Here is a 17,639-nt window from a genome sequence, read left to right as displayed (position 1 = left end):
GGGAGCAACTCAGTGGTCAGGCGCTGCTTCTGACCATGGATCGGAACCACCGCAGAACCCCTGGATTTGTCACGTACAAAATCCCAGAAGTGACTCCCTGGAAAACCCCTATAAGAGGATGCGCTATTCATCTACTTAAAACTGACAAGTTCAGTTACCTTTTATTTCACCCCCACCCCCCCTGAAAAATTCCAAAAAACACAAAAAGTTGTTTAATGTATTTTAATAGCAAACTTACAGGACAGCACAGAAGACAGACGACAACATTAAAAACATGTAGCTGAATGTAGGACGACTCCATAAGAAAAAAAAGAAAATAGAGAGTGAATGGATGGAATTTTACTACATGGTTTAAAAAAAAGCTACAAACACTTAAGTCGCCATTGATACGAATTTCACCCAAAAAAAAAAAATCCAAATGCTGGCATTGTCCGAAATAAAAATTAAAGAACCGCTTATTTATAATTTTTCTTAAAAAGTTGACGTTAAATCACTGAATGAACAGTATATAGAAAATGTGCCTGACATCCCTACATAGCAGAGGCAGCCATTTTGTGGGCTGAAAGGAGGAAGCAGCCATTTTACGGAGGGCAGCACCAGTGTTTATGAAACAAATCCACTTCAATAGGAACCAGAGACACCACAGAGGCACCAGGCGCTTCAGCCCTTGCACCTCTGAGGTAACCTGGTTCCTGTTGAATTTGAGGCTGAATATTACTTCAGCTCACAAAATGGCCGCCACAGCTGTGTTATGGTGACAGATACGCTGCAAATGTAAGATGTCACCTGCTCCTTCAAGGAGAGAAAAAATAAAAAAAGTCACACACAAATGAAAAATGGAAGAAGTTTGCCCACACCTGAATCTGTCCCCTACATTTCCATTCACAACCATATATTTAGGTACCTTTTTAACCCCATGGAGAAAAAAAAATATATATCTAACGCTCAAACTACCAATTACGAGGAAGAAGAGATTTATTTTTTTTCGGGTTTGAAGATGACAAGATAGGAATTTTTTTAATTTGTTTTTTTTTTCTTAGGCACGCTCTCCACGTATGCGGCGTGCTAGCTGGATGTCTTTTGGCATAATTGTGACGCGTTTGGCGTGGATAGCACACAAGTTGGTGTCTTCAAACAGTCCGACCAGATAGGCCTCACTAGCCTCCTACAAGACAAAAGGAGGCAAAAAACACATTAGTCATGCTCCGTAAATACAACTTACCGTAACGTATTAAAGGGGCCCGTCACCACTTCCACCTTCTTGCATCCCTTAATAGCTGCCCTTCCACCGATTCTGGCACAGTTTGAATTTTCTCTCTAGCCCCCACCGTTCCTGAGCAATTAGTGCTGTTCGTTTCGGCACATTTATACAATCTAGCGCAAGGTGGGTGGTTCATGTCTTTCTGCTCATGCTGAGGACCGCCCACCTCGCAGTACACAGTACAACTGTGCTGAAAATAACTGCACTGATTGTTCGAGAACAGTGGGGGCTAGAGAAATAATTCCAACTGTGCTGGAATCAGTGGAGGGGAGTCTATTAAAAGAGGCAAAAAAGCAGAGGTGGTGAGGAATCCCTTTTAATAGACAATATTACCAGAACCAATAAAACTGGGTCTATGTGTAAAGGAAATTCTGAAACACTTGCACCTTATCATCCAGGTCTGAACAAGACCTAAATTACACTGCTGTGTTGTAAGACGTGACAGCGACTAACCTGCTGTGATGTACAGTAGAAGCTTAGCAGGCGAGACTTCATCTACATACTGCAATAACAATCCGCAGCACAGGTGATTTACTGCAGTCTATACTGGAGGTTTTCAATCTTTGTAGTATAGGGTTAAAACCAGCAGGGTAGCCGCTACTATTCCAACAGGTATGACCGCACCAAAAACCTCCACCATATCAGGAGATGTTTGAAGTGGCGTTCAAAACTAAAACATAGGAACCGTAACGCTAAGTATCCATGACTGAAATTCAGCAGTGTTTTTACCCTGTGTGAATTTGGCCTAAGGCTGCATTCACACGCTCCTTTTCTTACAGCACAGCAGCCTTTTTGCAAAATTCACAACAGAAAGTGTCATAAGACTCGCAAGTGTGAATATGTCCTAAAGGTTTTTCTAGCTATAGAATTCAAATGTCATAAAGCTAATTGAAAGTAATAACTTGCTGATCCTCTGCTGCTCCCGCACCAATGTTTCTAAAGTTCCCAGACCAATGGCCGTATAAATGGTTTCAATGATGTTAAAAAGGTCCAGCTTAAAGGAAGTATGGCGCTAGAACCAGCACATTACCCCAAGCCCTGAAGATTGATGGGTTAGAGTAACCATACCCGGCATACCTATCTGCTGGACTGGGGTGATAGATAGGTTACTGTCACCAGAATCAGCAAATCGGCAGGACTGGGGTGATATGCTGGGTCTGGTGACATTAACCTGTTTATCTGCAGGGCTGGGGTAATATGCTGGGTCTGGTGACACTAACCTATCTATCTGCAGGGCTGGGGTGATATGCTGGTTCTGGTGACACTAACCTATCTATCTGCAGGACTGGGGTGATATGCTGGGTCTGGTGACACTAACCTATCTATCTGCAGGGCTGGAGTGATATACTGGGTCTGGTGACACTAACCTATCTATCTGCAGGGCTGGGGTGATATGCTGGTTCTGGTGACATTAACCTATCTATCTTCAGGGCTGGGGTGATATGCTGGTTCTGGTGACACTAACCTATCTATCTGCAGGGCTGAGGTGATATGCTGGTTCTGGTGACAGTAACCTATCTATCTGCAGGGCTGGGGTGATATGCTGGGTCTGGTGACATTAACCTGTTTATCTAAGGGCTGGGGTAATATGCTGGGTCTGGTGACACTAACCTATCTATCTGCAGGGCTGGGGTGATATGCTGGTTGTGGTGACATTAACCTGTTTATCTGCAGGGCTGGGGTAATATGCTGGGTCTGGTGACACTAACCTATCTATCTGCAGGGCTGGGGTGATATGCTGGGTCTGGTGACACTAACCTATCTATCTGCAGGGCTGGGGTGATATACTGGGTCTGGTGACACTAACCTATCTATCTTCAGGGCTGGGGTGATATGCTGGTTGTGGTGACATTAACCTGTTTATCTGCAGGGCTGGGGTAATATGCTGGTTCTGGTGACACTAACCTATCTATCTGCAGGGCTGGGGTGATATACTGGGTCTGGTGTCACTAACCTATCTATCTGCAGGGCTGGGGTGATATGCTGGGTCTGGTGACAGTAACCTATCTATCTGCAGGGCTGGGGTGATATACTGGGTCTGGTGTCACTAACCTATCTATCTGCAGGGCTGGGGTGATATGCTGGGTCTGGTGACAGTAACCTATCTATCTGCAGGGCTGGGGTGATATGCTGGGTCTGGTGACATTAACCTGTTTATCTGCAGGGCTGGGGTAATATGCTGGGTCTGGTGACACTAACCTATCTATCTGCAGGGCTGGGGTGATATGCTGGGTCTGGTGACACTAACCTATCTATCTGCAGGGCTGGAGTGATATACTGGGTCTGGTGACACTAACCTATCTATCTGCAGGGCTGGGGTGATATGCTGGTTGTGGTGACATTAACCTGTTTATCTATCTTCAGGGCTGGGGTAATATGCTGGGTCTGGTGACACTAACCTATCTATCTGCAGGGCTGGAGTGATATACTGGGTCTGGTGACACTAACCTATCTATCTGCAGGGCTGGGGTGATATGCTGGGTCTGGTGACACTAACCTATCTATCTGCAGGGCTGGAGTGATATACTGGGTCTGGTGACACTAACCTATCTATCTGCAGGGCTGGGGTGATATGCTGGTTGTGGTGACATTAACCTGTTTATCTGCAGGGCTGGGGTAATATGCTGGGTCTGGTGACACTAACCTATCTATCTGCAGGGCTGGGGTGATATGCTGGGTCTGGTGACACTAACCTATCTATCTGCAGGGCTGGGGTGATATGCTGGTTCTGGTGACAGTAACCTATCTGCAGGGCTGGGGTGATATACTGGGTCTGGTGACACTAACCTATCTATCTTCAGGGCTGGGGTGATATGCTGGTTGTGGTGACATTAACCTGTTTATCTGCAGGGCTGGGGTAATATGCTGGTTCTGGTGACACTAACCTATCTATCTGCAGGGCTGGGGTGATATGCTGGGTCTGGTGTCACTAACCTATCTATCTGCAGGGCTGGGGTGATATGCTGGGTCTGGTGTCACTAACCTATCTATCTGCAGGGCTGGGGTGATATGCTGGGTCTGGTGACAGTAACCTATCTATCTTCAGGGCTGGGGTGATATGCTGGTTCTGGTGACACTAACCTATCTGTCTGCAGGGCTGGGGTGATATGCTGGGGTATGGTGACACTAACCTATCTATCTGCAGGACTGTGGTGATATACTGGTTCTGGTGACAGTAACCTATCTATCTGCAGGGCTGGGGTGATATGCTGGGGTATGGTGACACTAACCTATCTATCTGCAGGGCTGGGGTGATATGCTGGTTCTGGTGACACTAACCTATCTATCTGCAGGGCTGGGGTGATATGCTGGTTCTGGTGCCACTAACCTATCTATCTGCAGGACTGGGGTGATATGCTGGTTCTGGTGCCATACTCCCTTGAGGCAATTACTAGCCTATGAGACCACAGGTCTAAACCTAGAAACTATCTAGAGGCAGATCCTGGTAGTGGCAGCAAACGCTTGTGATGACAGAGGGGGCGCTATACAATAGTGTTATTATCCAGAAGAGGTCACCATTAGCCGGCGTCATTATTTCCATTATTAAGCTCCTCTGTTTTGTAAAGAAATAATTTCAGATTAAATTACTCTGCGGAACGGCTTTCTACACGTACAACAATCAGTCACCACGCCTGTGATTAGAGGCAGTCTTATGGGGCTGGCTTTACTATAGTCAGCCATTGGTGACTCCATTGCTGAGACACAACTTTATCCAGCTCGCCCCCATAGCACAGGTAATAAATAACCTGTGAGATCAGGGAAGAAGGAGGTGTGGAGCGAGATGAACGTTGTCTCTGATCACATGACTTCGCTAGAACCCCGGGGTCCATCACAAGCACTCCGCCAGACTAGGTATGGACGAAAACACCAGCACAATGACAAAGCACATGTCTGTGTGCATGGAGCCCAATGAGCTATGCAGGGACGGATTTCACAATACAGTGAAGGGCCAGAGGCTATTTTAATAAAACCCTAAATTAAAAAACGAAAACAAAAAAAACAAAAAAAAAAAAAAAACCTCAAGTAAATTAAGCCGACAGCACAGCGAGGCAGCCAATTTACAAGTGTAACGCCTAGAAGCAGCGCTCAGTTATTACATTACGTTACTGTTTGAGACAACAATCAACAAGTGACAATCTGGTTAAAGAAAACGTAGTAAATTAAGTTATGTGGATGCCCGAGTGCGGAGAAATTAAAGGGGATTGCTTCATCCCAGCCGGCTGCCGGGGGTCTAGCACCCGAGACTGCTGGCAAAGACAAGAATATGACAAGGGAAGAAGTCACCGGCCACTACAGGAGATTTACAGTATTCCTTTCACATACTCCAACTCCTTCCATCATTTAATAGTCGCTCCTCCACTGGTTCCTGAACAGAATACTTTCCTCTAGACCCCACCAAGCCTGAGCAATCAGTGCAGTTAGGTTCAGCACAACAATGCTCTACTGTCTGGTGGGCGGTCCTGTGCTGAAGCATAAAGAGAGAGAGACCGCCCACCTGACAGCGTAATAGAGATGAAACTTGGGAATGGTAGAGGCAACAGAAAAACTAGAAACTTTTCCGGAAACAGTGGAGGGGTGGCAATTGAAGTATGCAAAGAGTTGGAGTTGGCAGTGGAAGGTCATTGCCCTGGCTCAATGTCACCTTAACTATGAATAAAAGACTTAAACTCCAAAGCCGAACTCACTATTCTGCTGGTGCAATCACTGTGTACATACATTACATTACTTATCCTGTACTGATCCTGAGTTACATCCTGTATTATACTCCAGAGCTGCGCTCACTATCCTGCTGGTGCAGTCACTGTGTACATACATTACATTACTTATCCTGTACTGATCCTGAGTTACGTCCTGTATTATACTCCAGAGCTGCACTTACTATTCTGCTGGTACGGTCACTGTGTACATACATTACTTATCCTGTACTGATCCTGAGTTACATCCTGTATTATACTCCAGAGCTGCGATCACTATTCTGCTGGTATATAGTCACTGTGTACATACATTACATTACTTATCCTGTACTGATCCTGAGTTACATCCTGTATTATACTCCAGAGCTGCGCTCACTATTCTGCTGGTACAGTCACTGTGTACATACATTACATTACTTATCCTGTACTGATCCTGAGTTACATCCTGTATTATACTCCAGAGCTGCGCTCACTATTCTGCTGGTGCAGTCACTGTGTACATACATTACATTACTTATCCTGTACTGATCCTGAGTTACATCCTGTATTATACTCCAGAGCTGCGCTCACTATCCTGCTGGTGCAGTCACTGTGTACATACATTACATTACTTATCCTGTACTGATCCTGAGTTACGTCCTGTATTATACTCCAGAGCTGCACTCACTATTCTGCTGGTACAGTCACTGTGTACATACATTACATTACTTATCCTGTATTATACTCCAGAGCTGCGCTCACTATCCTGCTGGTGCAGTCACTGTGTACATACATTACATTACTTATCCTGTACTGATCCTGAGTTACGTCCTGTATTATACTCCAGAGCTGCGCTCACTATTCTGCTGGTACGGTCACTGTGTACATACATTACATTACTTAGCCTGTACTGATCCTGAGTTACATCCTGTATTATACTCCAGAGCTGCGCTCACTATTCTGCTGGTGCAGTCACTGTGTACATACATTACATTACTTATCCTGTACTGATCCTGAATTATATCCTGTATTATACTCCAGAGCTCCATTATACTCCACTATATAGTAATCTGATGTAAGCAGAACTCCTTGTCCTTCTCCACTATATGAGCTCAGATACTTGTTAAGAGACTGTGACAATAAGCAGAACATTGTAACGCTGTTGCCAATGACAACCAGCAGAATATAGAGCGCAGCTCTGGGGTATGATATAGACTTCAATTAGAGAAGGGGAATAAACATAACAGCATTTGTGCCATTTTTCCCCCAATAACAATATTATTCAGAAAGTTACCTGCAAAGCACCAATAGCAGCGCTCTGGAAGCGCAAGTCTGTTTTGAAGTCCTGAGCGATTTCACGAACCAGACGCTGGAACGGCAGTTTGCGGATCAGCAACTCAGTGGACTTTTGGTAACGTCTGATCTCACGAAGAGCCACAGTACCCGGCCTTAAAGACAAGAGGAGGAAATATAGTGAGATTATTGTACATGGCGAGTCCGATTATACACGTATTCACAGCTCGCCATCCGCAGTCTGTATATCACGTCTATGAGCTGAGCTTTAGCCAAAATCACAAATGCAGTTTTTGGTGCAGATTTAATTCTCTTTCAATGGATGATCTCTTCCTACTGTCTGTAAACCAAGATAAGAGACTATTCACAGCTGAGAGTTTGTTACAAGGTGGTCTAGAAAATCCTGTGCAAGCTAAACAAGGTTTCTGTGACCCATCGTTCCAGCCAAGTCCCAGGCAGAACGGACATAATATCTTATGCCTAATGCAGAGCTGGAAGGAGCAGAGGGATACAACCACACCAGGATAGTCACATACTTCATGCTGCAATGTCTGACAGCTATACAGTGGACGTAGCTGGAAACTGGCTCTGTAGACTGCATAGCGGACATGCCGGACTACTACAGAACAGCTCTTAATTGTATGGCAATTGGGCCTCATGGGGTGCACTGCTGACTAGTGTCATGGTGTCCGCATGCCCTATAGGACCACTGAAGCCCAATCAAAGGCCTCAGCAGCCCCGCACGGCCTATATCATCAGAGAAGGGGCCGGAACAGACCGAAGACCCCGGGGAACGTGCACTGGACGCCACGAGAGAGGTAAGGTAAAGTCAGTATCCGTGCTGGTCACCCCCCTTAGGCTTCTGCTTATTATACTCTGTGGTCTGAAGACACTGGAGTATAAAAGTTCATGGATGCTGACCCCGAAACCTCAGAAAGGTCCAAGGATAAGTGATCAACATACTTAGCTCAGAATACCCATTTAACCATTACAATACCAATGTCTGGGGCCATTTTACCCCACAGGATTGTGCAGTAATAAAACCAGCGTTAAACTGTTTGCGCCAACACCTATTTCCCCATTTTATTTTATGGAACCTAGAAATGATGCAACGCCTAACCACAAAGCCTATCTGCATACCCTGACCATTTATGTGCACATTCACAACACAAACACCGCCCTGCTGCTCTGTACAGCTTCAGACATAATAGCCCTGCCATTTTATAGGGTTATCCAGTCTGTAATAGAATAGACCACCAATGTTAGATCTGTGACTGTCTGACCCCGGGGCCCCGCAGATTGGCTGATAGTGCGGCTCCTGGTAATGTTTATGCTGCTCACTGACTGTACAAAGTGTAGTGGTGGGTCTAGGTACTGCAGCTCTGCCCCAGTGAAGTCTATGGAGCTGCACTGCTGTTAACTGTGCTGGGAGTCTCACCGACCTGAACATCTGATCTGTGGGTGTACCGGGTACCAGAACCCCACACACACACACACACACACACACACACACACAAACAGTGCTCGTCCATAGCCCTGTACTGTCAGACGGGGTGTTCCTTACTGCCCAATAATAATGCTAATGGCCCCCTCAGTGCAAGTGTATGGATGAGTACAGTCAGTAGGGGGAGCGTTCCTCACAGCACAGCGATGACACTAGACTGCCAAGAACGCCCTTCCAGATTCAGCGTATATGCATGAGAACATCCGTGACTACACGCTGAAAACTGCGCCATATAAGCCCGCATGCAGTATTGATGTGACTTTTGGTGCAGTTTTTGCTTTTACAGTTGATTAGGTTTTAACATGTTTAACCAGTAAAATTAAGAATTTGCACTAAAAATAGCAAGTAGTGTTTTTATATGCAGTTTTTATTGTACCATGTGAATGCACCCCAAGACATAGATGGATAACCCTGCTAATAACATCCAATCTGCACAACGCTGCCCATAGCAAGTGTACAAAGCAAGCAGTGCTCCCCTAGTGGCCAACTGGTGAAATGCAATATTTAAATGAAAGTCTGACACCAGAATTCAGCCCTGCAGATGGATAGGTTATGGTCACCTCAATCATACAATGTTTTTCCCCTGTGAACTGCTGCCTCCATTGCTGAAGTATTACCATTCCTCCAATACGTAAATTAGTCATTTGGATTATAGAGAGCAATAAAATTACTTCAAATAACTAATTTTCATATTGAGGAAAAACAGCACTCAGCAATGGAGGCAACGATTTACAACAGGAAAACATGTCTGACTAAGATGACACTAACCGATCTGCAGGGCTGGGGTGATATACTGGGGTCTGGTGACAGTAACCTATCTATCTGCAGTGCTGGGGTGATATGCTGGGTCTGGTGACACTAACCTATCTATCTGCAGGGCTGGGGTGATATGCTGGGTCTGGTGACACTAACCTATCTATCTGCAGGGCTGGAGTAATATGCTGGGTCTGGTGACAATAACCTATCTATCTGCAGGACTGGGGTGATATGCTGGTTCTGGTGACACTAACCTATCTATCTGCAGGGCTGGGGTGATATGCTGGGTCTGGTGACACTAACCTATCTATCTGCAGGGCTGGGGTGATATGCTGGGTCTGGTGACACTAACCTACCCCTGGTGTCAGATTCTCACATATGAAATATGGATGACTTATCCAAAGAATAGGTCATTAATATTAAACTCGTGGAACTCCCCTTTAAGGGGGAGGAGTCACCATAAAATAAAAAATCTTTAAAAAGTACCGGTAGCTTATGTTGAACACGTTAAAAATTTTAGATAATTTCTTCTATAGTTAAAAAGTTCTATATGCTGCAATTTTCACTCTTCTCACAAAGCCCATTAATAAAATGACATTTTCCAATTCTGTAGGGGTTTTCTTTGCAGCAGTCACTTTATATACATCACATACAGTATTGCAATAAAAGAAACCACCTCTATAGATAACACCACTGACCTATCATTACATCACTACTCGCATTAGATGATGTCACAGCTCATCTCCTCCGCCTCTCTGCATGGAGTAAGTCTAGAAAACTCACAGATAGACCTCAATGCTTCGCCTCTAGACTATTGCTATTACTATAGCCATGACTTAGCCCCCCACAATCAGGTGTTCTCAGCAGTCACTGACCACAGAACTAACAAAATGTCCCCAGAGACGGCTGTCAGGGCTTCTTCTACCCCTGTTATGCTGCAGACTGTGCTTTGCTGATGCTCTCTGAACCCAACACTATAATCATAAAAACAGGAGATGAAGCAGAATGGAAGTCACTGACAGCAGCCAAAATAGAATGGGAGGTCGCCCAGGACCACAGACCCTTCACTGCCATAATAACCACCAGAAGTGTCATGGAGTGTGCACCAAATGTACAAGATGTCAAGCAGCAATGTAATAATCTGACTGGACTGAAACTGGATCTACACCTACAATAGTGTATATTGCTCATCTAGTGTACAATAGTGTATATTGCTCATCTAGTGTACAATAGTGTATATTGTACAGGCTCATCTATCAGGCTAGACGCTACAGCGATGCCTCCGGTCTGTGCCGGTCACTACATTGGCTGCCTATTCATTATAGAATAAAATATAAAGTTATCCCCCTCCCCCACAAGGCTCTCCATAATGCCGCACCTCCCTACATTTCCTCCCTCATCTCTTTCTACCGCCCAACCCGTGCTCTCCGTTCACTCAATGACCTAACACTTACATCCTCTATTATCAGAACCTCCCACGCTCGTATACAAGACTTCTCCCGAGCTGCACCACTTCTCTGGAATGCTGTACCCTGGACAATCAGAGTAACTCCCAACTTCTACAGTTTCAAACGCAAACTAAAGACGCATCTGTTCAGACAAGCCTATCACAATTCCTAATGCACAAAATTGTCTGAACACTGTATAAGCAATGCCGCCCCTGCTTCCTCTTGTGTCACCCCCTCTACCTCATAGATTGTAAGCTCTTTTGAGCAGGGCCCTCAGTCCCATTGTGTGAAATGACGTTCTTTGTTATGTATGTCTGTATCTGAACCCTATAAATTGTACAGCGCTGCGGAATATGTTGGCGCTATATAAATAAAATGTATTATTATTATTAATAGCTGTTACACCACTGGGGTGGCTTTGTACAAACTCACTAAACACAGTCAGAGAGCTTTCACACTTGCGCCCAATGTCCAGTTTGTGCAATCCATCAGGTTTCCGCCTTCAGCCCCGGAGAAACTGGACAGAGGACGGAAACCCGGCGGTCAGTTTAAAAACCCATTCACTTGAATGGGTTTGTAAAGCTGATGCCTGTGTCCGTCTGCTGCCTGTCCGCAGGGAAACAGTTTTATTTTAGCCGGACACAAAGTCGAACAAGCAGCACTTTGTGTCCAGTTAAAAAAAAACGATCCTGTATTACATCCTGTATTATACTCCAGAGCTGCGCTCACTATTCTGCTGGTGCAGTCACTGTGTACACACATTTCTCTGTATACAGATGACTACATGCACCCCTTGCTCTCCTTCCATCTATAATACACAGATGACTGTCAGGTTCCTGGTAGATAACTTTCTCCAGCAGACAAGGGGTTACAGCAGGAACTGTCTGATCGCCGCCGGCATACCATTGCCCTCTAGCGGCGGCTCCGCGGTACTGCAGCGTCTGCCGGAGCAGGTGGGATCAGAGCCAACAGCAGCGGACGGAGGAGAGAGCAGCGACCACCCTCACCCCAGCCCCCTGCCCTGCAAAGACACCCAAGGAATAAACCTGCACATCGAGTCACCCCACACCGGGAGACACTACAACTCCCAGCAGACCTGGTCTAGTCCGTGCAAAAATACAAAAAAAAAAAAAAAATGATATGATCACAATATCAAAACCACGTAATAAATCCGCGGGAGTCGCGGCCACTGAGACATATTTGCCCCTTTTCCTGGAGCTGCTGCCCCCCCCTGCAGGCAGGGAGAGGAGTTGTGCCCCGTTAACCCTTTCATGCACAGCACGTCTGCAGATTGCAATTCACTTGCAAAAATATTAAAACTGCCATAATTTCCCATGCCCCGCCCCCAATGTGACCAATCAGCATCAGGATCCGAGCAAGCGATCCACCTATACCCGATCTATAAGGATCTGGAGCTGGGAGCCGTGTGCGCATGCGCGGCCGCTATACCTGTAACGATGTGGTTTCTTGACCCCGCCGGTAGAGGGCGCGCTCTTCCTCGCTGCCTTGGTTGCCAGCTGCTTCCTGGGGGCTTTTCCACCAGTGGATTTACGGGCTGTCTGCTTGGTACGAGCCATAGTGTAGAGTACAGAGGAGTCCTAAACCTGCCCCCCCAAAGGAACAGCAGCACAGAGGAAGGAGGAGGAGGGGCAAAAACAGAACAACAGGATTTAATAGGCTGCAATACACACTTGTCTCCTGCTCCAGTCACCTAACATGACCGGGGGCGCTGTACTGTCCTGGGATAACCTCTTTCTACTGTACTGGACAAAATATACCCTGGCAGGGGGCAACTGTACTTACCCTCTAATACCCTCTACTACCCCACCACCTCAGTCTGCAGTACAATAAACTACCCCTGTGCCAAGAGTCCCCCATAACAGCTGCTTAGTATTACAAGCAAAGAGTTAACTCCTGTATGGCCATAAAATGCACCCCAGCAGGGGGCAAAGGCACTAACCAACCCCCCCCCCCCCCAATAAATAAATACCACCACACACCCCAATCTGTAGACCCCTGGTGCAGAGCAATAACCCTCCAGTACTAAGAATCCAATATAATCACAGTCTAACATGGCAAGCAAGGAGTTAATGGCCAAAAACATACCCTGTCTGGGGGGCAAATGGACTGACCCCTCTAAAGCCCCCTCCACAACCTACAGGTCTTGGGTGCCATGTCAGGACCCCCTCCTCCCCCAAATACTAAAAATAAGGTCCCTTATTACATAAACCTAGTTATGGTCACACAAAGAGTTAACTCTACCAAGGGTAAACATACACCCCAGCAGGGGGCACCTGTGCTCACTCCTGTACCCCCCTCTCCAATCTGCAGACCCTGGGTGTAGTGCAATGACCCCCTCCCCATAAGAGCAGCAAGCAAAGAGTTAACTCCAGCATAGACAAAAATACACCATAGCAGGGTTCAATTTTACTCACCCCTGATGCCCCCCCCCCCAAAAAAAAAAAAAAAAAAACACCCTGCAGGTAGTGAGTTTGTGAGTGCAGTAAAACTCCCCCTCCCCCCCAAAAGAATCCCTCATTAAATCAGACTCGTGTAGTAATGAAACAGTTAACTCCAACATTGCCAAAAATACACCCCAGCAGGGGGCAAGTGCGTTCACCCTGTAAGACCCCCTCCCTAAGCTGCAGGTCCTGGGTGCAGTTTAATAACATCCCCCACACACACCCAATACTAAAAATCTCTTATCAAACAGCCCAGTATAGCAAGCAAAGGGTTAACCAACTCCAGTATGGGCAAAAATACACCCCAGTATGGGGCAACTAGATTCACCTAATACATACCCCCACCCCAGACTCTGATGAGGTGCAATGACCCCCCCCCCCCCCCGTACTAATAATCCCCCCATGAGTTTAGTACAGCAAACAGAGGGTTAACTTTAGCAGCGTCCCAATTACAGAAGTAAAGGACTCCCCCCTCCCCAATCAGGACAAAGCCCCCCTACTTAGGGTGCAGATCCTTCCACCTACCCCCGGAAAAGGGGCAAACTACAAGGCACTGCCACTTTGCAGTCGCCCCTCCCCCACCAGGCAGGTCCCAGCTGCTACTATAAGGGCCAGGTGATAGGAGACCCCCCTATATAAACACACAGCAGTCAGGAGTGGGGGGCAGATCAGCACATTCAGGGGGGCAGTGGGGAGGGCTGCAGGCAGGAAGCGGCCGGAACACTCCAAACTGATACAATGTAACGAGCTGCAGCAGCGGATACAATGTAACAACTGCCCCACGTGTGAAATCCCCCCCCCAGGAGAGAGGAGGGGGCGAGCAGGGGTATGGGGGGGCCGCTACCTGCCCAGTGCCCCAGTGAGGGCTGAGGGTCCGGAGCTCTGTGGCAGCTGCTACAGGAGAGTAATGGTGACCAGAGTGAGACAAGATGGTGAAGCTCGGCAGCTACTGGGGAGCACAGGACATTAGGGGGGCATTTGCGGCGGTTTTTAGGCACTTTCCCCCACAGTTCCGTGCCCGGGGGCAGGCCCACCTGTTAGAGGGGGGTGTCAGGGGGGTCCTGGTGCCGCTCTGGGGGGGATAGAGCCGCAGCTTTGGGGGATTTCATCGAATAAAGCGGCGGTGGGTAGAGGGGAGAGGACTGGGCAGGCAGCAGCGCCTTGTCTGAGGAGTCAGCCGGGGGCACCGAGCCTCGCCGCCTTTACTGAACCAAAAAGTTTGTGTGGGGGGTTGGGAGGAGGCCGGGGGGTTCCGGGCGGGGAGGGCACAGGTCGGGGCTCGGTTTCGGGCGCTTTGGCCCCGGTTTGGGCTCCGGGATTCTCGGGTATAAACTTACCTTCCCCGCTATGTGAGCGCTCAGGCTGCTGGCTGCAAACACAATTGAAAAATGGCTGACATTGGTGTGTCCCACAAGCCCCGCCGAGAGGCGCCCTCACCCGGCCAGCCAATCAGGCACAATGGAGGGAAGGCCCAGCCGGGAGGCACTGTGTACAAACACAAAGACACGCTCCTGCTCACTACTACAGCCTGACACATGGAAACAGCACTACAACTACTACAGCCTGACACATGGACACAGCACTACTACTACAGCCTGACACATGGAAACAGCACTACTACTACAGCCTGACACATGGACACAGCACTACTACTACAGCCTGACACATGGAAACAGCACTACTACTACAGCCTGACACATGAGCACAGGACTACTACTACAGCCTGACACATGGAAACAGCACTACTACTACAGCCTGACACATGGACACAGCACTACTACTACAGCCTGACACATGGAAACAGCACTACAACTACTACAGCCTGACACATGGACACAGCACTACTACTACAGCCTGACACATGGACACAGCACTACTACTACAGCCTGACACATGGAAACAGCACTACTACTACAGCCTGACACATGGACACAGCACTACTACTACAGCCTGACACATGGAAACAGCACTACTACTACAGCCTGACACATGGAAACAGCACTACTACTACAGCCTGACACATGGAAAGAGCACTACTACTACAGCCTGACACATGGACACAGCACTACTACTACAGCCTGACACATGGAAACAGCACTACAACTACTACAGCCTGACACATGGAAACAGCACTACTACTACAGCCTGACACATGGAAACAGCACTACTACTACAGCCTGACACATGGACACAGCACTACAACTACTACAGCCTGACACATGGAAACAGCACTACTACTACAGCCTGACACATGGAAACAGCACTACTACTACAGCCTGACACATGGAAACAGCACTACAACTACTACAGCCTGACACATGGAAACAGCACTAACACTACAACCTGACACATGGAAACAGCACTACAACTACTACAGCCTGACACATGGAAACAGCACTACTACTACAGCCTGACACATGGAAACAGCACTACTACTACAGCCTGACACATGGAAACAGCACTACTACTACAGCCTGACACATGGACACAGCACTACAACTACAGCCTGACACATGGACACAGCACTACTACTACAGCCTGACACATGGACACAGCAGTACTACTACAGCCTGACACATGGAAACAGCACTACTACTACAGCCTGACACATGGAAAGAGCACTACTACTACAGCCTGACACATGGAAACAGCACTACAACTACAGCTTGACACATGGACACAGCACTACTACTACAGCCTGACACATGGAAACAGCACTACTACTACTACAGCCTGACACATGGAAACAGCACTACTACTACAGCCTGACACATGGAAACAGCACTACTACTACAGCCTGACACATGGAAACAGCACTACTACTACTACAGCCTGACACATGGAAACATCACTACTACTACAGCCTGACACATGGACACAGCACTACTACTACAGCCTGACACATGGAAACAGCAGTACTACTACAGCCTGACACATGGAAACAGCACTACTACTACAGCCTGACACATGGAAACAGCACTACTACTGCAGCCTGGCACATGGAAACAGCACTACTACTACAGCCTGACACATGGAAACAGCACTACTACTACAGCCTGACACATGGAAACAGCACTATACTACTACAGCCTGACACATGGAAACAGCACTACTACTACAGCCTGACACATGGAAACAGCACTACTACTACAGCCTGACACATGGAAACAGCACTACTACTACAGCCTGACACATGGACGCAGCACTACTACTACAGCCTGACACATGGAAACAGCACTACTACTACAGCCTGACACATGGACACAGCAATACAACTACAGCCTGACACATGGAAACAGCACTACTACTACAGCCTGACACATGGAAACAGCACTACTACTACAGCCTGACACATGGGCACTGCACTACTACTACAGCCTGATACATGGAGACAGCACTACTACTACAGCCTGACACATGGAGACAGCAATACTACTACAGCTTGACAAATGGACATAGCACTACTACTACTACAGCCTGACACATGGGCACAGCACTACTACTACAGCCTGACACATGGGCACTGCACTACTACTACAGCCTGATACATGGAGACAGCACTACTACTACAGCCTGACACATGGAAAGAACACTACTACTACAGCCTGACACATGGAAAGAGCATTACTACTACAGCTTGACACATGGAAACAGCACTACTACTACAGCCTGACACATGGTCATAGCACTACTACTACAGCCTGACACATGGGCGCAGCACTACTACTACAGCCTGACACATGGGCGCAGCACTACTACTACAGCCTGACACATGGGCGCAGCACTACTACTACAGCCTGACACATGGGCACAGCACTACTACTACAGCCTGACACATGGGCGCAGCACTACTACTACAGCCTGACACATGGGCGCAGCACTACTACTACAGCCTGAAACATGGGCGCAGCACTACTACTACAGCCTGACACATGGAAACAGCACTACTACTACAGCCTGACACATGGTCATAGCACTGCTACTACAGCCTGACACATGGTCATAGCACTGCTACTACAGCCTGACACATGGGCACAGCACTGCTACTACAGCCTGACACATGGGCACAGCACTACTACTACAGCCTGACACATGGGTACAGCACTACTACTACAGCCTGACACATGAGCACAGGACTACTACTACAGCCTGACACATGGAAAGAGCACTACTACTACAGCCTGACACATGGACACAGCACTACTACTACAGCCTGACACATGGAAACAGCAATACAACTGC

General features: G+C 47.4%; 1 protein-coding gene across 1 annotated transcript; it reads right to left on the bottom strand.

Annotated features, from left to right (window-relative positions):
• Nucleotides 1–207: 207 nt before the first annotated feature.
• H3-3A (H3.3 histone A) lies at nt 208–14,872 on the bottom strand. The gene is made up of 4 exons (XM_075267252.1): nt 14,735–14,872; nt 12,385–12,539; nt 7,229–7,382; nt 208–1,165 (listed from the first exon to the last, which is right to left on the bottom strand). Exons 2-4 carry the CDS (start codon nt 12,510–12,512, stop codon nt 1,037–1,039), a joined length of 411 nt encoding a protein of 136 aa, XP_075123353.1. The 5' UTR covers nt 12,513–12,539; nt 14,735–14,872; the 3' UTR covers nt 208–1,036.
• Between the last annotated feature and the right edge of the window lie 2,767 nt (nt 14,873–17,639).

The sequence above is a fragment of the Leptodactylus fuscus genome, chromosome 3, assembly GCF_031893055.1.
Source record: "Leptodactylus fuscus isolate aLepFus1 chromosome 3, aLepFus1.hap2, whole genome shotgun sequence".
NCBI lineage: Eukaryota > Metazoa > Chordata > Amphibia > Anura > Leptodactylidae > Leptodactylus > Leptodactylus fuscus.
This window is presented reverse-complemented; position numbering and strand designations above follow the sequence as displayed.